Source organism: Schistosoma haematobium, chromosome ZW, assembly GCF_000699445.3.
Source record: "Schistosoma haematobium chromosome ZW, whole genome shotgun sequence".
In the NCBI taxonomy this organism is placed as follows: domain Eukaryota; kingdom Metazoa; phylum Platyhelminthes; class Trematoda; order Strigeidida; family Schistosomatidae; genus Schistosoma; species Schistosoma haematobium.
The window spans coordinates 74,704,123-74,729,629 of record NC_067195.1 but is presented as its reverse complement, the minus strand read 5'-3'; the positions used below and the strand labels follow the sequence as shown (position 1 = coordinate 74,729,629).

General features: G+C 39.7%; 1 protein-coding gene across 2 annotated transcripts in view; it reads right to left on the bottom strand.

Annotated features, from left to right (window-relative positions):
• Nucleotides 1–25,507, bottom strand: part of SCYL3 (Protein-associating with the carboxyl-terminal domain of ezrin) — a 57,740-nt gene that overhangs the window by 5,901 nt on the left and 26,332 nt on the right. Inside the window, exons 9-10 of one of the 2 annotated variants that reach the window (XM_051212291.1) lie at nt 2,987–3,381; nt 1,028–1,056 (exon numbers count right to left, since the gene is read on the bottom strand). In XM_051212291.1, coding sequence (XP_051072463.1) covers nt 1,028–1,056; nt 2,987–3,381 — 424 coding nt within the window. Of the gene's footprint in view, nt 1–361; nt 3,382–25,507 lie in introns of those variants that run through there. The other variant, XM_051212292.1, reaches the window with a different exon arrangement.

Sequence of the window (25,507 nt, the reverse complement as noted above, 5' to 3'; positions counted from 1 at the left end):
CTTCGTTCCGTTCGCAGATTTAGATGAACTCGTAATCTCCTCAAACATGGCAAGTCCACATAAGATTATTCAACAAAACGTTGGAATAAACTAAATTTAATTCGCCGAGATTATTTCAAACAATTTTTACACACAATCTCTTTCATATATTGAATGCCCAATTTCCGTTAAACTATTTATTCAAATATTGATGCATATTCATACAAATATTACTAAACAAGTTATGGTGGTCAAAGATAAACGAAAAACTAAGGTTGGGGAAAAAAGATTCAATTTTGTGAAATAAGTTTATGATAAAACTATATGCTATATTCAACAACAAAAAAAGGTTAACTGTTTTGACACTATCAGTTGGTTAAAAGGGAAGCACAATGATTTCGGTGGACAGGGAAAGAAAACTAGTCAACAGGAAAAACAAACTAATCACAAATTAAGGGCATTAAAATCTCATTATAAAAAATAATTGTGGACTATTCTAGTTATTTTCATCATGTAATCATGAAATACATTGAAAATCTATGCAGACATCTATGACTACGAAATCTGAAAAGCTAAATAAAGCTAGAAGACATTAATTCGTTTGAGACTTCACAATGAAAATGCTGTATGATTAAACATTGTAAATCTAAAAATATGAAAAGTCGTGACCAGTGGAGTCTAATTCGTGTCGAGTGTGACCGTTATCTACCATAGGCAATGGATGGAGGGTTACGCAAGATAATAGATTGATTACAGTTGGGCATTAATACCGATGGGTGGTGACTCAGTGGTCTAGACATTATAGGTTCGCGCGCGAGACCGAAGGTCCTGAGTTCGAATCCCATGTGTGGTCGTAGGTGCGTATTATTGAGGAGCCCCGTACTAGAACGAAACGGTCATCCAGTATCTCCAGATTTTCAATAGTGGTCTATCTAAGATCGACTCGTGATTTCAACTGTGAAAATATTAAAACATTAGAAATATCCTATCAACTTAGCTGACATAAGATATTTTTACGAATTTATTGATAAAAACCAAATAAACTCACTATTCCATGGACGAGAATCAGTGGAAAGGCTAGAAAGAAAGTTGAAAAGATAAATATCATTAAATATCTAGATTTTTTAACAATCCAAAAGTAAACTACGTATTTTTTGTGTTTGTGGTTAATCATACGAAATCAAATTGATTACGCTTTGTGTATGCGTTTTATAAAGACCGATTTAAAAATCTAGCGTCAAAATTTGAAAAATTTGAAGATGCTCCTACTACATCAACATCGAATTTATTATGTCTAAAAAAGGTGTGTGTGTGAGAGAGAGAGGACGATTTAAAATTTTTAATTGTTAGTCCAACCAAGCAAGCAGTACATAGACCTATGTGCATAGGTTACATTAACATCAATTTACTGCAAGCAGTATAGCATTGCGCTCTCATCCGTCATACGGAACTTCAAGGCAAAGGCGATAGAAATAAGATACAGTGGGAGTAGTAGTTCCCATTCATTGTGGAGCCACTAAAGAAATGAAATTCAAACCAGTGCGAATCATACAACTTTTGACCTGGTGCTACTAAACGTGTTAAGCAGGTAGATATTCCGATTTCATAAAAGAAAATTAAAGAGGAATATCACAATTATAATTCGTATGTTTAAACTCTTTATGCTCAATTGAAGACAGTCTATTGAATCACTTCCAAACCATTATACGCGAACTACAAGTTACTGAAATACAAAATTATTTTATCAATCATTGAAATTACTCCCGACCATTTTGGAATTATATCAACAAGAAGTAGATATACCAAGCTCCTGATCAGACCGAACAAGCCAAATGGTTAGTATATACCTGGTTAGTACAAATAGCTTCTTTAGAGTGTCCCTTAGCCATACGTTGTCAGGATGTTAAATTTATAGCAATATCCTAGTTTCACGAATTGAAAGGTGTCACTTACAATAAGACTTACTCAAATTTATTTACAGGCATTTACAAAATTTAGTCTGCCCTTAAAAGGTGAGATTAAAGTTACTTTATACCTTCCTTTCTACGAACCAATTCTTTCTCCCTGTATCATAATCTTATATGCGACCTTTTTTCATATATTACTATCCGTGAAGTAACTAATTCTATGAATTTGGTGTTCATCTTGTTGTGCTAATAAGGTATGGCAACTTGGACCGACGCATATATGTGAATCGTCCTACGTTGTAGATGACTGGCTGACTGAAAATGTAATACGTTCAAGTAGTAATAAATATGCTAGTGTTCATCTCGATTATCTTTGGTGTCGTGATGTTAGTTTGGCTGTAAAAAGCGAAACCTGAACTTATTGAACTAAGGATGTTATACGACTCTCTGTGTTCGACTATAGCTGTCTTTGAAGGATTGTTGATATTCAGTGGCAAAACGATGTTAGTAATGAGGAAGTTCAGCAATGTGTGTTTATGGATGTCAATGATAACTTATTTGATGTCGCTTTATTAGTTCACGATGGGACTGACTCGGAAAAATAAAGATGTAATCAGTTTATAACGAGGCGCCGAGATATGAAAGAAGGCTGCATAGAATTGTCAACTATCGGTCTATCACAACTCCCTAATTGAGGTTCGAGAGATAGTCCAACTCAGTACCTTGAGACGTTATCAAACATGACTCAAAACAGAAACCATTGACGATTCTGTTGTGATTTCTTTTACTTACTTTTAAAAGAGAAAGGAACTTCTTAAACTAAAAGATTCTTACTAGTTGTACTTTTCTCAACTGAATTACTTATTTCATTACACACGACTCTCGTCCACTTATTTTTACTAATCTGATTATTTTCCAACTACATTTACTCTTCTGTATCTATAACTTCAAAATTCTACTCGCTAGTTTGCTTGGGGTATATTAATTTTGGTGTTCATTTGTATAACATTTGTGTTCAAATAAATAAATGAAGTCAAATTACTGTCGTACAGTAATCTAGGTGAAAAATAAAATTATGCATATCTAAGAAGTCAACTTACTCATCCGTACAGCTTAAAAAACAGGAATTCATAGATGGATCATAATTTGGAGAAAAAACGGCCAATTGAGCTAACGGTCGACTGGATTCATTTAACACATGGGTTTGTTTCTTCTCACATAAAGGAATTTCCCGATTGGTTCGATTAATTTTTGGTGCAGCTTCATAAAATAGATTATTACGAGGCCATACATAAGTAACAAATCTATTATTTCCGTCAGTGCTCGTACTATGATTAAAATTATTACATAAACTGCCAGCTTTACATAGGCTTTCTTCGATCCGACGTAAATGATTTAAAACAACAGTAGCATTCAAACGACTAGCAAGACATCCTAACGCTTGTAAACTTAAAACTGATAGTGCATTATGACTATCGAAAACTCCACGACATATCTACAGATAGTAAACAAATTTTTATAGAATTGAACATCATTACAAATGAACCCTAAAGACAATGCATATTACCGACATTGACGAAAGCAAAAAATAAGCAGCAAAATTGGACGTCAATATTTCTATAGAGAAATTATTAAACTTACAAAGAACCCAGATCAGAAAAAAACTCAGCTACGTAAAACCTGGAGATAAAGACACCAAATGTGTCCGAAAAATAAACAATCCAACCCTCATAACCTAAACAATACCTATGGCTGCAACTTAAACCCGATACGCATGTCACGCTCGGGAGCTATATCCCAGCACTCCATATAGCATATTGTGAATCGATACAACATTGTCCACGAACAACAATGAATCGAACACATATGCACAAATCAATGCATTAAACACAAAACCAAGAGCACATCCAACCATCACGAATCAATCACACGCCAACAAATCAGAAACACACAATCAACAATACATTCACGTCAAACACCACACACAACACAATCACTAATCCACACTCCAGCATTCCGAACATCAATCATTCAACAACAAACAACACCTATAGCTGGAACTTAAACCCGATACGCATGTCACGCTCGGGAGCTATATCCCAGCACTCCATATAGCATATTGTGAATCGATACAACATTGTCCACGAACAACAATGAATCGAACACATATGCACAAATCAATGCATTAAACACAAAACCAAGAGCACATCCAACCATCACGAATCAATCACACGCCAACAAATCAGAAACACACAATCAACAATACATTCACGTCAAACACCACACACAACACAATCACTAATCCACACTCCAGCATTCCGAACATCAATCATTCAACAACAAACAACACCTATAGCTGGAACTTAAACCCGATACGCATGTCACGCTCGGGAGCTATATCCCAGCACTCCATATAGCATATTGTGAATCGATACAACATTGTCCACGAACAACAATGAATCGAACACATATGCACAAATCAATGCATTAAACACAAAACCAAGAGCACATCCAACCATCACGAATCAATCACACGCCAACAAATCAGAAACACACAATCAACAATACATTCACGTCAAACACCACACACAACACAATCACTAATCCACACTCCAGCATTCCGAACATCAATCATTCAACAACAAACAACACCTATAGCTGGAACTTAAACCCGATACGCATGTCACGCTCGGGAGCTATATCCCAGCACTCCATATAGCATATTGTGAATCGATACAACATTGTCCACGAACAACAATGAATCGAACACATATGCACAAATCAATGCATTAAACACAAAACCAAGAGCACATCCAACCATCACGAATCAATCACACGCCAACAAATCAGAAACACACAATCAACAATACATTCACGTCAAACACCACACACAACACAATCACTAATCCACACTCCAGCATTCCGAACATCAATCATTCAACAACAAACAACACCTATAGCTGGAACTTAAACCCGATACGCATGTCACGCTCGGGAGCTATATCCCAGCACTCCATATAGCATATTGTGAATCGATACAACATTGTCCACGAACAACAATGAATCGAACACATATGCACAAATCAATGCATTAAACACAAAACCAAGAGCACATCCAACCATCACGAATCAATCACACGCCAACAAATCAGAAACACACAATCAACAATACATTCACGTCAAACACCACACACAACACAATCACTAATCCACACTCCAGCATTCCGAACATCAATCATTCAACAACAAACAACACCTATAGCTGGAACTTAAACCCGATACGCATGTCACGCTCGGGAGCTATATCCCAGCACTCCATATAGCATATTGTGAATCGATACAACATTGTCCACGAACAACAATGAATCGAACACATATGCACAAATCAATGCATTAAACACAAAACCAAGAGCACATCCAACCATCACGAATCAATCACACGCCAACAAATCAGAAACACACAATCAACAATACATTCACGTCAAACACCACACACAACACAATCACTAATCCACACTCCAGCATTCCGAACATCAATCATTCAACAACAAACAACACCTATAGCTGGAACTTAAACCCGATACGCATGTCACGCTCGGGAGCTATATCCCAGCACTCCATATAGCATATTGTGAATCGATACAACATTGTCCACGAACAACAATGAATCGAACACATATGCACAAATCAATGCATTAAACACAAAACCAAGAGCACATCCAACCATCACGAATCAATCACACGCCAACAAATCAGAAACACACAATCAACAATACATTCACGTCAAACACCACACACAACACAATCACTAATCCACACTCCAGCATTCCGAACATCAATCATTCAACAACAAACAACACCTATAGCTGGAACTTAAACCCGATACGCATGTCACGCTCGGGAGCTATATCCCAGCACTCCATATAGCATATTGTGAATCGATACAACATTGTCCACGAACAACAATGAATCGAACACATATGCACAAATCAATGCATTAAACACAAAACCAAGAGCACATCCAACCATCACGAATCAATCACACGCCAACAAATCAGAAACACACAATCAACAATACATTCACGTCAAACACCACACACAACACAATCACTAATCCACACTCCAGCATTCCGAACATCAATCATTCAACAACAAACAACACCTATAGCTGGAACTTAAACCCGATACGCATGTCACGCTCGGGAGCTATATCCCAGCACTCCATATAGCATATTGTGAATCGATACAACATTGTCCACGAACAACAATGAATCGAACACATATGCACAAATCAATGCATTAAACACAAAACCAAGAGCACATCCAACCATCACGAATCAATCACACGCCAACAAATCAGAAACACACAATCAACAATACATTCACGTCAAACACCACACACAACACAATCACTAATCCACACTCCAGCATTCCGAACATCAATCATTCAACAACAAACAACACCTATAGCTGGAACTTAAACCCGATACGCATGTCACGCTCGGGAGCTATATCCCAGCACTCCATATAGCATATTGTGAATCGATACAACATTGTCCACGAACAACAATGAATCGAACACATATGCACAAATCAATGCATTAAACACAAAACCAAGAGCACATCCAACCATCACGAATCAATCACACGCCAACAAATCAGAAACACACAATCAACAATACATTCACGTCAAACACCACACACAACACAATCACTAATCCACACTCCAGCATTCCGAACATCAATCATTCAACAACAAACAACACCTATAGCTGGAACTTAAACCCGATACGCATGTCACGCTCGGGAGCTATATCCCAGCACTCCATATAGCATATTGTGAATCGATACAACATTGTCCACGAACAACAATGAATCGAACACATATGCACAAATCAATGCATTAAACACAAAACCAAGAGCACATCCAACCATCACGAATCAATCACACGCCAACAAATCAGAAACACACAATCAACAATACATTCACGTCAAACACCACACACAACACAATCACTAATCCACACTCCAGCATTCCGAACATCAATCATTCAACAACAAACAACACCTATAGCTGGAACTTAAACCCGATACGCATGTCACGCTCGGGAGCTATATCCCAGCACTCCATATAGCATATTGTGAATCGATACAACATTGTCCACGAACAACAATGAATCGAACACATATGCACAAATCAATGCATTAAACACAAAACCAAGAGCACATCCAACCATCACGAATCAATCACACGCCAACAAATCAGAAACACACAATCAACAATACATTCACGTCAAACACCACACACAACACAATCACTAATCCACACTCCAGCATTCCGAACATCAATCATTCAACAACAAACAACACCTATAGCTGGAACTTAAACCCGATACGCATGTCACGCTCGGGAGCTATATCCCAGCACTCCATATAGCATATTGTGAATCGATACAACATTGTCCACGAACAACAATGAATCGAACACATATGCACAAATCAATGCATTAAACACAAAACCAAGAGCACATCCAACCATCACGAATCAATCACACGCCAACAAATCAGAAACACACAATCAACAATACATTCACGTCAAACACCACACACAACACAATCACTAATCCACACTCCAGCATTCCGAACATCAATCATTCAACAACAAACAACACCTATAGCTGGAACTTAAACCCGATACGCATGTCACGCTCGGGAGCTATATCCCAGCACTCCATATAGCATATTGTGAATCGATACAACATTGTCCACGAACAACAATGAATCGAACACATATGCACAAATCAATGCATTAAACACAAAACCAAGAGCACATCCAACCATCACGAATCAATCACACGCCAACAAATCAGAAACACACAATCAACAATACATTCACGTCAAACACCACACACAACACAATCACTAATCCACACTCCAGCATTCCGAACATCAATCATTCAACAACAAACAACACCTATAGCTGGAACTTAAACCCGATACGCATGTCACGCTCGGGAGCTATATCCCAGCACTCCATATAGCATATTGTGAATCGATACAACATTGTCCACGAACAACAATGAATCGAACACATATGCACAAATCAATGCATTAAACACAAAACCAAGAGCACATCCAACCATCACGAATCAATCACACGCCAACAAATCAGAAACACACAATCAACAATACATTCACGTCAAACACCACACACAACACAATCACTAATCCACACTCCAGCATTCCGAACATCAATCATTCAACAACAAACAACACCTATAGCTGGAACTTAAACCCGATACGCATGTCACGCTCGGGAGCTATATCCCAGCACTCCATATAGCATATTGTGAATCGATACAACATTGTCCACGAACAACAATGAATCGAACACATATGCACAAATCAATGCATTAAACACAAAACCAAGAGCACATCCAACCATCACGAATCAATCACACGCCAACAAATCAGAAACACACAATCAACAATACATTCACGTCAAACACCACACACAACACAATCACTAATCCACACTCCAGCATTCCGAACATCAATCATTCAACAACAAACAACACCTATAGCTGGAACTTAAACCCGATACGCATGTCACGCTCGGGAGCTATATCCCAGCACTCCATATAGCATATTGTGAATCGATACAACATTGTCCACGAACAACAATGAATCGAACACATATGCACAAATCAATGCATTAAACACAAAACCAAGAGCACATCCAACCATCACGAATCAATCACACGCCAACAAATCAGAAACACACAATCAACAATACATTCACGTCAAACACCACACACAACACAATCACTAATCCACACTCCAGCATTCCGAACATCAATCATTCAACAACAAACAACACCTATAGCTGGAACTTAAACCCGATACGCATGTCACGCTCGGGAGCTATATCCCAGCACTCCATATAGCATATTGTGAATCGATACAACATTGTCCACGAACAACAATGAATCGAACACATATGCACAAATCAATGCATTAAACACAAAACCAAGAGCACATCCAACCATCACGAATCAATCACACGCCAACAAATCAGAAACACACAATCAACAATACATTCACGTCAAACACCACACACAACACAATCACTAATCCACACTCCAGCATTCCGAACATCAATCATTCAACAACAAACAACACCTATAGCTGGAACTTAAACCCGATACGCATGTCACGCTCGGGAGCTATATCCCAGCACTCCATATAGCATATTGTGAATCGATACAACATTGTCCACGAACAACAATGAATCGAACACATATGCACAAATCAATGCATTAAACACAAAACCAAGAGCACATCCAACCATCACGAATCAATCACACGCCAACAAATCAGAAACACACAATCAACAATACATTCACGTCAAACACCACACACAACACAATCACTAATCCACACTCCAGCATTCCGAACATCAATCATTCAACAACAAACAACACCTATAGCTGGAACTTAAACCCGATACGCATGTCACGCTCGGGAGCTATATCCCAGCACTCCATATAGCATATTGTGAATCGATACAACATTGTCCACGAACAACAATGAATCGAACACATATGCACAAATCAATGCATTAAACACAAAACCAAGAGCACATCCAACCATCACGAATCAATCACACGCCAACAAATCAGAAACACACAATCAACAATACATTCACGTCAAACACCACACACAACACAATCACTAATCCACACTCCAGCATTCCGAACATCAATCATTCAACAACAAACAACACCTATAGCTGGAACTTAAACCCGATACGCATGTCACGCTCGGGAGCTATATCCCAGCACTCCATATAGCATATTGTGAATCGATACAACATTGTCCACGAACAACAATGAATCGAACACATATGCACAAATCAATGCATTAAACACAAAACCAAGAGCACATCCAACCATCACGAATCAATCACACGCCAACAAATCAGAAACACACAATCAACAATACATTCACGTCAAACACCACACACAACACAATCACTAATCCACACTCCAGCATTCCGAACATCAATCATTCAACAACAAACAACACCTATAGCTGGAACTTAAACCCGATACGCATGTCACGCTCGGGAGCTATATCCCAGCACTCCATATAGCATATTGTGAATCGATACAACATTGTCCACGAACAACAATGAATCGAACACATATGCACAAATCAATGCATTAAACACAAAACCAAGAGCACATCCAACCATCACGAATCAATCACACGCCAACAAATCAGAAACACACAATCAACAATACATTCACGTCAAACACCACACACAACACAATCACTAATCCACACTCCAGCATTCCGAACATCAATCATTCAACAACAAACAACACCTATAGCTGGAACTTAAACCCGATACGCATGTCACGCTCGGGAGCTATATCCCAGCACTCCATATAGCATATTGTGAATCGATACAACATTGTCCACGAACAACAATGAATCGAACACATATGCACAAATCAATGCATTAAACACAAAACCAAGAGCACATCCAACCATCACGAATCAATCACACGCCAACAAATCAGAAACACACAATCAACAATACATTCACGTCAAACACCACACACAACACAATCACTAATCCACACTCCAGCATTCCGAACATCAATCATTCAACAACAAACAACACCTATAGCTGGAACTTAAACCCGATACGCATGTCACGCTCGGGAGCTATATCCCAGCACTCCATATAGCATATTGTGAATCGATACAACATTGTCCACGAACAACAATGAATCGAACACATATGCACAAATCAATGCATTAAACACAAAACCAAGAGCACATCCAACCATCACGAATCAATCACACGCCAACAAATCAGAAACACACAATCAACAATACATTCACGTCAAACACCACACACAACACAATCACTAATCCACACTCCAGCATTCCGAACATCAATCATTCAACAACAAACAACACCTATAGCTGGAACTTAAACCCGATACGCATGTCACGCTCGGGAGCTATATCCCAGCACTCCATATAGCATATTGTGAATCGATACAACATTGTCCACGAACAACAATGAATCGAACACATATGCACAAATCAATGCATTAAACACAAAACCAAGAGCACATCCAACCATCACGAATCAATCACACGCCAACAAATCAGAAACACACAATCAACAATACATTCACGTCAAACACCACACACAACACAATCACTAATCCACACTCCAGCATTCCGAACATCAATCATTCAACAACAAACAACACCTATAGCTGGAACTTAAACCCGATACGCATGTCACGCTCGGGAGCTATATCCCAGCACTCCATATAGCATATTGTGAATCGATACAACATTGTCCACGAACAACAATGAATCGAACACATATGCACAAATCAATGCATTAAACACAAAACCAAGAGCACATCCAACCATCACGAATCAATCACACGCCAACAAATCAGAAACACACAATCAACAATACATTCACGTCAAACACCACACACAACACAATCACTAATCCACACTCCAGCATTCCGAACATCAATCATTCAACAACAAACAACACCTATAGCTGGAACTTAAACCCGATACGCATGTCACGCTCGGGAGCTATATCCCAGCACTCCATATAGCATATTGTGAATCGATACAACATTGTCCACGAACAACAATGAATCGAACACATATGCACAAATCAATGCATTAAACACAAAACCAAGAGCACATCCAACCATCACGAATCAATCACACGCCAACAAATCAGAAACACACAATCAACAATACATTCACGTCAAACACCACACACAACACAATCACTAATCCACACTCCAGCATTCCGAACATCAATCATTCAACAACAAACAACACCTATAGCTGGAACTTAAACCCGATACGCATGTCACGCTCGGGAGCTATATCCCAGCACTCCATATAGCATATTGTGAATCGATACAACATTGTCCACGAACAACAATGAATCGAACACATATGCACAAATCAATGCATTAAACACAAAACCAAGAGCACATCCAACCATCACGAATCAATCACACGCCAACAAATCAGAAACACACAATCAACAATACATTCACGTCAAACACCACACACAACACAATCACTAATCCACACTCCAGCATTCCGAACATCAATCATTCAACAACAAACAACACCTATAGCTGGAACTTAAACCCGATACGCATGTCACGCTCGGGAGCTATATCCCAGCACTCCATATAGCATATTGTGAATCGATACAACATTGTCCACGAACAACAATGAATCGAACACATATGCACAAATCAATGCATTAAACACAAAACCAAGAGCACATCCAACCATCACGAATCAATCACACGCCAACAAATCAGAAACACACAATCAACAATACATTCACGTCAAACACCACACACAACACAATCACTAATCCACACTCCAGCATTCCGAACATCAATCATTCAACAACAAACAACACCTATAGCTGGAACTTAAACCCGATACGCATGTCACGCTCGGGAGCTATATCCCAGCACTCCATATAGCATATTGTGAATCGATACAACATTGTCCACGAACAACAATGAATCGAACACATATGCACAAATCAATGCATTAAACACAAAACCAAGAGCACATCCAACCATCACGAATCAATCACACGCCAACAAATCAGAAACACACAATCAACAATACATTCACGTCAAACACCACACACAACACAATCACTAATCCACACTCCAGCATTCCGAACATCAATCATTCAACAACAAACAACACCTATAGCTGGAACTTAAACCCGATACGCATGTCACGCTCGGGAGCTATATCCCAGCACTCCATATAGCATATTGTGAATCGATACAACATTGTCCACGAACAACAATGAATCGAACACATATGCACAAATCAATGCATTAAACACAAAACCAAGAGCACATCCAACCATCACGAATCAATCACACGCCAACAAATCAGAAACACACAATCAACAATACATTCACGTCAAACACCACACACAACACAATCACTAATCCACACTCCAGCATTCCGAACATCAATCATTCAACAACAAACAACACCTATAGCTGGAACTTAAACCCGATACGCATGTCACGCTCGGGAGCTATATCCCAGCACTCCATATAGCATATTGTGAATCGATACAACATTGTCCACGAACAACAATGAATCGAACACATATGCACAAATCAATGCATTAAACACAAAACCAAGAGCACATCCAACCATCACGAATCAATCACACGCCAACAAATCAGAAACACACAATCAACAATACATTCACGTCAAACACCACACACAACACAATCACTAATCCACACTCCAGCATTCCGAACATCAATCATTCAACAACAAACAACACCTATAGCTGGAACTTAAACCCGATACGCATGTCACGCTCGGGAGCTATATCCCAGCACTCCATATAGCATATTGTGAATCGATACAACATTGTCCACGAACAACAATGAATCGAACACATATGCACAAATCAATGCATTAAACACAAAACCAAGAGCACATCCAACCATCACGAATCAATCACACGCCAACAAATCAGAAACACACAATCAACAATACATTCACGTCAAACACCACACACAACACAATCACTAATCCACACTCCAGCATTCCGAACATCAATCATTCAACAACAAACAACACCTATAGCTGGAACTTAAACCCGATACGCATGTCACGCTCGGGAGCTATATCCCAGCACTCCATATAGCATATTGTGAATCGATACAACATTGTCCACGAACAACAATGAATCGAACACATATGCACAAATCAATGCATTAAACACAAAACCAAGAGCACATCCAACCATCACGAATCAATCACACGCCAACAAATCAGAAACACACAATCAACAATACATTCACGTCAAACACCACACACAACACAATCACTAATCCACACTCCAGCATTCCGAACATCAATCATTCAACAACAAACAACACCTATAGCTGGAACTTAAACCCGATACGCATGTCACGCTCGGGAGCTATATCCCAGCACTCCATATAGCATATTGTGAATCGATACAACATTGTCCACGAACAACAATGAATCGAACACATATGCACAAATCAATGCATTAAACACAAAACCAAGAGCACATCCAACCATCACGAATCAATCACACGCCAACAAATCAGAAACACACAATCAACAATACATTCACGTCAAACACCACACACAACACAATCACTAATCCACACTCCAGCATTCCGAACATCAATCATTCAACAACAAACAACACCTATAGCTGGAACTTAAACCCGATACGCATGTCACGCTCGGGAGCTATATCCCAGCACTCCATATAGCATATTGTGAATCGATACAACATTGTCCACGAACAACAATGAATCGAACACATATGCACAAATCAATGCATTAAACACAAAACCAAGAGCACATCCAACCATCACGAATCAATCACACGCCAACAAATCAGAAACACACAATCAACAATACATTCACGTCAAACACCACACACAACACAATCACTAATCCACACTCCAGCATTCCGAACATCAATCATTCAACAACAAACAACACCTATAGCTGGAACTTAAACCCGATACGCATGTCACGCTCGGGAGCTATATCCCAGCACTCCATATAGCATATTGTGAATCGATACAACATTGTCCACGAACAACAATGAATCGAACACATATGCACAAATCAATGCATTAAACACAAAACCAAGAGCACATCCAACCATCACGAATCAATCACACGCCAACAAATCAGAAACACACAATCAACAATACATTCACGTCAAACACCACACACAACACAATCACTAATCCACACTCCAGCATTCCGAACATCAATCATTCAACAACAAACAACACCTATAGCTGGAACTTAAACCCGATACGCATGTCACGCTCGGGAGCTATATCCCAGCACTCCATATAGCATATTGTGAATCGATACAACATTGTCCACGAACAACAATGAATCGAACACATATGCACAAATCAATGCATTAAACACAAAACCAAGAGCACATCCAACCATCACGAATCAATCATACGCCAACAAATCAGAAACACACAATCAACAATACATTCACGTCAAACACCACACACAACACAATCACTAATCCACACTCCAGCATTCCGAACATCAATCATTCAACAACAAACAACACCTATAGCTGGAACTTAAACCCGATACGCATGTCACGCTCGGGAGCTATATCCCAGCACTCCATATAGCATATTGTGAATCGATACAACATTGTCCACGAACAACAATGAATCGAACACATATGCACAAATCAATGCATTAAACACAAAACCAAGAGCACATCCAACCATCACGAATCAATCACACGCCAACAAATCAGAAACACACAATCAACAATACATTCACGTCAAACACCACACACAACACAATCACTAATCCACACTCCAGCATTCCGAACATCAATCATTCAACAACAAACAACACCTATAGCTGGAACTTAAACCCGATACGCATGTCACGCTCGGGAGCTATATCCCAGCACTCCATATAGCATATTGTGAATCGATACAACATTGTCCACGAACAACAATGAATCGAACACATATGCACAAATCAATGCATTAAACACAAAACCAAGAGCACATCCAACCATCACGAATCAATCACACGCCAACAAATCAGAAACACACAATCAACAATACATTCACGTCAAACACCACACACAACACAATCACTAATCCACACTCCAGCATTCCGAACATCAATCATTCAACAACAAACAACACCTATAGCTGGAACTTAAACCCGATACGCATGTCACGCTCGGGAGCTATATCCCAGCACTCCATATAGCATATTGTGAATCGATACAACATTGTCCACGAACAACAATGAATCGAACACATATGCACAAATCAATGCATTAAACACAAAACCAAGAGCACATCCAACCATCACGAATCAATCACACGCCAACAAATCAGAAACACACAATCAACAATACATTCACGTCAAACACCACACACAACACAATCACTAATCCACACTCCAGCATTCCGAACATCAATCATTCAACAACAAACAACACCTATAGCTGGAACTTAAACCCGATACGCATGTCACGCTCGGGAGCTATATCCCAGCACTCCATATAGCATATTGTGAATCGATACAACATTGTCCACGAACAACAATGAATCGAACACATATGCACAAATCAATGCATTAAACACAAAACCAAGAGCACATCCAACCATCACGAATCAATCACACGCCAACAAATCAGAAACACACAATCAACAATACATTCACGTCAAACACCACACACAACACAATCACTAATCCACACTCCAGCATTCCGAACATCAATCATTCAACAACAAACAACACCTATAGCTGGAACTTAAACCCGATACGCATGTCACGCTCGGGAGCTATATCCCAGCACTCCATATAGCATATTGTGAATCGATACAACATTGTCCACGAACAACAATGAATCGAACACATATGCACAAATCAATGCATTAAACACAAAACCAAGAGCACATCCAACCATCACGAATCAATCACACGCCAACAAATCAGAAACACACAATCAACAATACATTCACGTCAAACACCACACACAACACAATCACTAATCCACACTCCAGCATTCCGAACATCAATCATTCAACAACAAACAACACCTATAGCTGGAACTTAAACCCGATACGCATGTCACGCTCGGGAGCTATATCCCAGCACTCCATATAGCATATTGTGAATCGATACAACATTGTCCACGAACAACAATGAATCGAACACATATGCACAAATCAATGCATTAAACACAAAACCAAGAGCACATCCAACCATCACGAATCAATCACACGCCAACAAATCAGAAACACACAATCAACAATACATTCACGTCAAACACCACACACAACACAATCACTAATCCACACTCCAGCATTCCGAACATCAATCATTCAACAACAAACAACACCTATAGCTGGAACTTAAACCCGATACGCATGTCACGCTCGGGAGCTATATCCCAGCACTCCATATAGCATATTGTGAATCGATACAACATTGTCCACGAACAACAATGAATCGAACACATATGCACAAATCAATGCATTAAACACAAAACCAAGAGCACATCCAACCATCACGAATCAATCACACGCCAACAAATCAGAAACACACAATCAACAATACATTCACGTCAAACACCACACACAACACAATCACTAATCCACACTCCAGCATTCCGAACATCAATCATTCAACAACAAACAACACCTATAGCTGGAACTTAAACCCGATACGCATGTCACGCTCGGGAGCTATATCCCAGCACTCCATATAGCATATTGTGAATCGATACAACATTGTCCACGAACAACAATGAATCGAACACATATGCACAAATCAATGCATTAAACACAAAACCAAGAGCACATCCAACCATCACGAATCAATCACACGCCAACAAATCAGAAACACACAATCAACAATACATTCACGTCAAACACCACACACAACACAATCACTAATCCACACTCCAGCATTCCGAACATCAATCATTCAACAACAAACAACACCTATAGCTGGAACTTAAACCCGATACGCATGTCACGCTCGGGAGCTATATCCCAGCACTCCATATAGCATATTGTGAACAAATCAGAAACACACAATCAACAATACATTCACGTCAAACACCACACACAACACAATCACTAATCCACACTCCAGCATTCCGAACATCAATCATTCAACAACAAACAACACCTATAGATACAACATTGTCCACGAACAACAATGAATCGAACACATATGCACAAATCAATGCATTAAACACAAAACCAAGAGCACATCCAACCATCACGAATCAATCACACGCCAACAAATCAGAAACACACAATCAACAATACATTCACGTCAAACACCACACACAACACAATCACTAATCCACACTCCAGCATTCCGAACATCAATCATTCAACAACAAACAACACCTATAGCTGGAACTTAAACCCGATACGCATGTCACGCTCGGGAGCTATATCCCAGCACTCCATATAGCATATTGTGAATCGATACAACATTGTCCACGAACAACAATGAATCGAACACATATGCACAAATCAATGCATTAAACACAAAACCAAGAGCACATCCAACCATCACGAATCAATCACACGCCAACAAATCAGAAACACACAATCAACAATACATTCACGTCAAACACCACACACAACACAATCACTAATCCACACTCCAGCATTCCGAACATCAATCATTCAACAACAAACAACACCTATAGCTGGAACTTAAACCCGATACGCATGTCACGCTCGGGAGCTATATCCCAGCACTCCATATAGCATATTGTGAATCGATACAACATTGTCCACGAACAACAATGAATCGAACACATATGCACAAATCAATGCATTAAACACAAAACCAAGAGCACATCCAACCATCACGAATCAATCACACGCCAACAAATCAGAAACACACAATCAACAATACATTCACGTCAAACACCACACACAACACAATCACTAATCCACACTCCAGCATTCCGAACATCAATCATTCAACAACAAACAACACCTATAGCTGGAACTTAAACCCGATACGCATGTCACGCTCGGGAGCTATATCCCAGCACTCCATATAGCATATTGTGAATCGATACAACATTGTCCACGAACAACAATGAATCGAACACATATGCACAAATCAATGCATTAAACACAAAACCAAGAGCACATCCAACCATCACGAATCAATCACACGCCAACAAATCAGAAACACACAATCAACAATACATTCACGTCAAACACCACACACAACACAATCACTAATCCACACTCCAGCATTCCGAACATCAATCATTCAACAACAAACAACACCTATAGCTGGAACTTAAACCCGATACGCATGTCACGCTCGGGAGCTATATCCCAGCACTCCATATAGCATATTGTGAATCGATACAACATTGTCCACGAACAACAATGAATCGAACACATATGCACAAATCAATGCATTAAACACAAAACCAAGAGCACATCCAACCATCACGAATCAATCACACGCCAACAAATCAGAAACACACAATCAACAATACATTCACGTCAAACACCACACACAACACAATCACTAATCCACACTCCAGCATTCCGAACATCAATCATTCAACAACAAACAACACCTATAGCTGGAACTTAAACCCGATACGCATGTCACGCTCGGGAGCTATATCCCAGCACTCCATATAGCATATTGTGAATCGATACAACATTGTCCACGAACAACAATGAATCGAACACATATGCACAAATCAATGCATTAAACACAAAACCAAGAGCACATCCAACCATCACGAATCAATCACACGCCAACAAATCAGAAACACACAATCAACAATACATTCACGTCAAACACCACACACAACACAATCACTAATCCACACTCCAGCATTCCGAACATCAATCATTCAACAACAAACAACACCTATAGCTGGAACTTAAACCCGATACGCATGTCACGCTCGGGAGCTATATCCCAGCACTCCATATAGCATATTGTGAATCGATACAACATTGTCCACGAACAACAATGAATCGAACACATATGCACAAATCAATGCATTAAACACAAAACCAAGAGCACATCCAACCATCACGAATCAATCACACGCCAACAAATCAGAAACACACAATCAACAATACATTCACGTCAAACACCACACACAACACAATCACTAATCCACACTCCAGCATTCCGAACATCAATCATTCAACAACAAACAACACCTATAGCTGGAACTTAAACCCGATACGCATGTCACGCTCGGGAGCTATATCCCAGCACTCCATATAGCATATTGTGAATCGATACAACATTGTCCACGAACAACAATGAATCGAACACATATGCACAAATCAATGCATTAAACACAAAACCAAGAGCACATCCAACCATCACGAATCAATCACACGCCAACAAATCAGAAACACACAATCAACAATACATTCACGTCAAACACCACACACAACACAATCACTAATCCACACTCCAGCATTCCGAACATCAATCATTCAACAACAAACAACACCTATAGCTGGAACTTAAACCCGATACGCATGTCACGCTCGGGAGCTATATCCCAGCACTCCATATAGCATATTGTGAATCGATACAACATTGTCCACGAACAACAATGAATCGAACACATATGCACAAATCAATGCATTAAACACAAAACCAAGAGCACATCCAACCATCACGAATCAATCACACGCCAACAAATCAGAAACACACAATCAACAATACATTCACGTCAAACACCACACACAACACAATCACTAATCCACACTCCAGCATTCCGAACATCAATCATTCAACAACAAACAACACCTATAGCTGGAACTTAAACCCGATACGCATGTCACGCTCGGGAGCTATATCCCAGCACTCCATATAGCATATTGTGAATCGATACAACATTGTCCACGAACAACAATGAATCGAACACATATGCACAAATCAATGCATTAAACACAAAACCAAGAGCACATCCAACCATCACGAATCAATCACACGCCAACAAATCAGAAACACACAATCAACAATACATTCACGTCAAACACCACACACAACACAATCACTAATCCACACTCCAGCATTCCGAACATCAATCATTCAACAACAAACAACACCTATAGCTGGAACTTAAACCCGATACGCATGTCACGCTCGGGAGCTATATCCCAGCACTCCATATAGCATATTGTGAATCGATACAACATTGTCCACGAACAACAATGAATCGAACACATATGCACAAATCAATGCATTAAACACAAAACCAAGAGCACATCCAACCATCACGAATCAATCACACGCCAACAAATCAGAAACACACAATCAACAATACATTCACGTCAAACACCACACACAACACAATCACTAATCCACACTCCAGCATTCCGAACATCAATCATTCAACAACAAACAACACCTATAGCTGGAACTTAAACCCGATACGCATGTCACGCTCGGGAGCTATATCCCAGCACTCCATATAGCATATTGTGAATCGATACAACATTGTCCACGAACAACAATGAATCGAACACATATGCACAAATCAATGCATTAAACACAAAACCAAGAGCACATCCAACCATCACGAATCAATCACACGCCAACAAATCAGAAACACACAATCAACAATACATTCACGTCAAACACCACACACAACACAATCACTAATCCACACTCCAGCATTCCGAACATCAATCATTCAACAACAAACAACACCTATAGCTGGAACTTAAACCCGATACGCATGTCACGCTCGGGAGCTATATCCCAGCACTCCATATAGCATATTGTGAATCGATACAACATTGTCCACGAACAACAATGAATCGAACACATATGCACAAATCAATGCATTAAACACAAAACCAAGAGCACATCCAACCATCACGAATCAATCACACGCCAACAAATCAGAAACACACAATCAACAATACATTCACGTCAAACACCACACACAACACAATCACTAATCCACACTCCAGCATTCCGAACATCAATCATTCAACAACAAACAACACCTATAGCTGGAACTTAAACCCGATACGCATGTCACGCTCGGGAGCTATATCCCAGCACTCCATATAGCATATTGTGAATCGATACAACATTGTCCACGAACAACAATGAATCGAACACATATGCACAAATCAATGCATTAAACACAAAACCAAGAGCACATCCAACCATCACGAATCAATCACACGCCAACAAATCAGAAACACACAATCAACAATACATTCACGTCAAACACCACACACAACACAATCACTAATCCACACTCCAGCATTCCGAACATCAATCATTCAACAACAAACAACACCTATAGCTGGAACTTAAACCCGATACGCATGTCACGCTCGGGAGCTATATCCCAGCACTCCATATAGCATATTGTGAATCGATACAACATTGTCCACGAACAACAATGAATCGAACACATATGCACAAATCAATGCATTAAACACAAAACCAAGAGCACATCCAACCATCACGAATCAATCACACGCCAACAAATCAGAAACACAATCAACAATCAACAAACACCACACACAACACAATCACTAATACATTCACGTCAAACACCACACACAACACAATCACTAATCCACACTCCAGCATTCCGAACATCAATCATTCAACAACAAACAACACCTATAGCTGGAACTTAAACCCGATACGCATGTCACGCTCGGGAGCTATATCCCAGCACTCCATATAGCATATTGTGAATCGATACAACATTGTCCACGAACAACAATGAATCGAACACATATGCACAAATCAATGCATTAAACACAAAACCAAGAGCACATCCAACCATCACGAATCAATCACACGCCAACAAATCAGAAACACACAATCAACAATACATTCACGTCAAACACCACACACAACACAATCACTAATCCACACTCCAGCATTCCGAACATCAATCATTCAACAACAAACAACACCTATAGCTGGAACTTAAACCCGATACGCATGTCACGCTCGGGAGCTATATCCCAGCACTCCATATAGCATATTGTGAATCGATACAACATTGTCCACGAACAACAATGAATCGAACACATATGCACAAATCAATGCATTAAACACAAAACCAAGAGCACATCCAACCATCACGAATCAATCACACGCCAACAAATCAGAAACACACAATCAACAATACATTCACGTCAAACACCACACACAACACAATCACTAATCCACACTCCAGCATTCCGAACATCAATCATTCAACAACAAACAACACCTATAGCTGGAACTTAAACCCGATACGCATGTCACGCTCGGGAGCTATATCCCAGCACTCCATATAGCATATTGTGAATCGATACAACATTGTCCACGAACAACAATGAATCGAACACATATGCACAAATCAATGCATTAAACACAAAACCAAGAGCACATCCAACCATCACGAATCAATCACACGCCAACAAATCAGAAACACACAATCAACAATACATTCACGTCAAACACCACACACAACACAATCACTAATCCACACTCCAGCATTCCGAACATCAATCATTCAACAACAAACAACACCTATAGCTGGAACTTAAACCCGATACGCATGTCACGCTCGGGAGCTATATCCCAGCACTCCATATAGCATATTGTGAATCGATACAACATTGTCCACGAACAACAATGAATCGAACACATATGCACAAATCAATGCATTAAACACAAAACCAAGAGCACATCCAACCATCACGAATCAATCACACGCCAACAAATCAGAAACACACAATCAACAATACATTCACGTCAAACACCACACACAACACAATCACTAATCCACACTCCAGCATTCCGAACATCAATCATTCAACAACAAACAACACCTATAGCTGGAACTTAAACCCGATACGCATGTCACGCTCGGGAGCTATATCCCAGCACTCCATATAGCATATTGTGAATCGATACAACATTGTCCACGAACAACAATGAATCGAACACATATGCACAAATCAATGCATTAAACACAAAACCAAGAGCACATCCAACCATCACGAATCAATCACACGCCAACAAATCAGAAACACACAATCAACAATACATTCACGTCAAACACCACACACAACACAATCACTAATCCACACTCCAGCATTCCGAACATCAATCATTCAACAACAAACAACACCTATAGCTGGAACTTAAACCCGATACGCATGTCACGCTCGGGAGCTATATCCCAGCACTCCATATAGCATATTGTGAATCGATACAACATTGTCCACGAACAACAATGAATCGAACACATATGCACAAATCAATGCATTAAACACAAAACCAAGAGCACATCCAACCATCACGAATCAATCACACGCCAACAAATCAGAAACACACAATCAACAATACATTCACGTCAAACACCACACACAACACAATCACTAATCCACACTCCAGCATTCCGAACATCAATCATTCAACAACAAACAACACCTATAGCTGGAACTTAAACCCGATACGCATGTCACGCTCGGGAGCTATATCCCAGCACTCCATATAGCATATTGTGAATCGAACATCCAAACAACAATCAACACATTCAACAACAAACAACACCTATAGCTGGAACTTAAACCCGATACGCATGTCACGCTCGGGAGCTATATCCCAGCACTCCATATAGCATATTGTGAATCGATACAACATTGTCCACGAACAACAATGAATCGAACACATATGCACAAATCAATGCATTAAACACAAAACCAAGAGCACATCCAACCATCACGAATCAATCACACGCCAACAAATCAGAAACACACAATCAACAATACATTCACGTCAAACACCACACACAACACAATCACTAATCCACACTCCAGCATTCCGAACATCAATCATTCAACAACAAACAACACCTATAGCTGGAACTTAAACCCGATACGCATGTCACGCTCGGGAGCTATATCCCAGCACTCCATATAGCATATTGTGAATCGATACAACATTGTCCACGAACAACAATGAATCGAACACATATGCACAAATCAATGCATTAAACACAAAACCAAGAGCACATCCAACCATCACGAATCAATCACACGCCAACAAATCAGAAACACACAATCAACAATACATTCACGTCAAACACCACACACAACACAATCACTAATCCACACTCCAGCATTCCGAACATCAATCATTCAACAACAAACAACACCTATAGCTGGAACTTAAACCCGATACGCATGTCACGCTCGGGAGCTATATCCCAGCACTCCATATAGCATATTGTGAATCGATACAACATTGTCCACGAACAACAATGAATCGAACACATATGCACAAATCAATGCATTAAACACAAAACCAAGAGCACATCCAACCATCACGAATCAATCACACGCCAACAAATCAGAAACACACAATCAACAATACATTCACGTCAAACACCACACACAACACAATCACTAATCCACACTCCAGCATTCCGAACATCAATCATTCAACAACAAACAACACCTATAGCTGGAACTTAAACCCGATACGCATGTCACGCTCGGGAGCTATATCCCAGCACTCCATATAGCATATTGTGAATCGATACAACATTGTCCACGAACAACAATGAATCGAACACATATGCACAAATCAATGCATTAAACACAAAACCAAGAGCACATCCAACCATCACGAATCAATCACACGCCAACAAATCAGAAACACACAATCAACAATACATTCACGTCAAACACCACACACAACACAATCACTAATCCACACTCCAGCATTCCGAACATCAATCATTCAACAACAAACAACACCTATAGCTGGAACTTAAACCCGATACGCATGTCACGCTCGGGAGCTATATCCCAGCACTCCATATAGCATATTGTGAATCGATACAACATTGTCCACGAACAACAATGAATCGAACACATATGCACAAATCAATGCATTAAACACAAAACCAAGAGCACATCCAA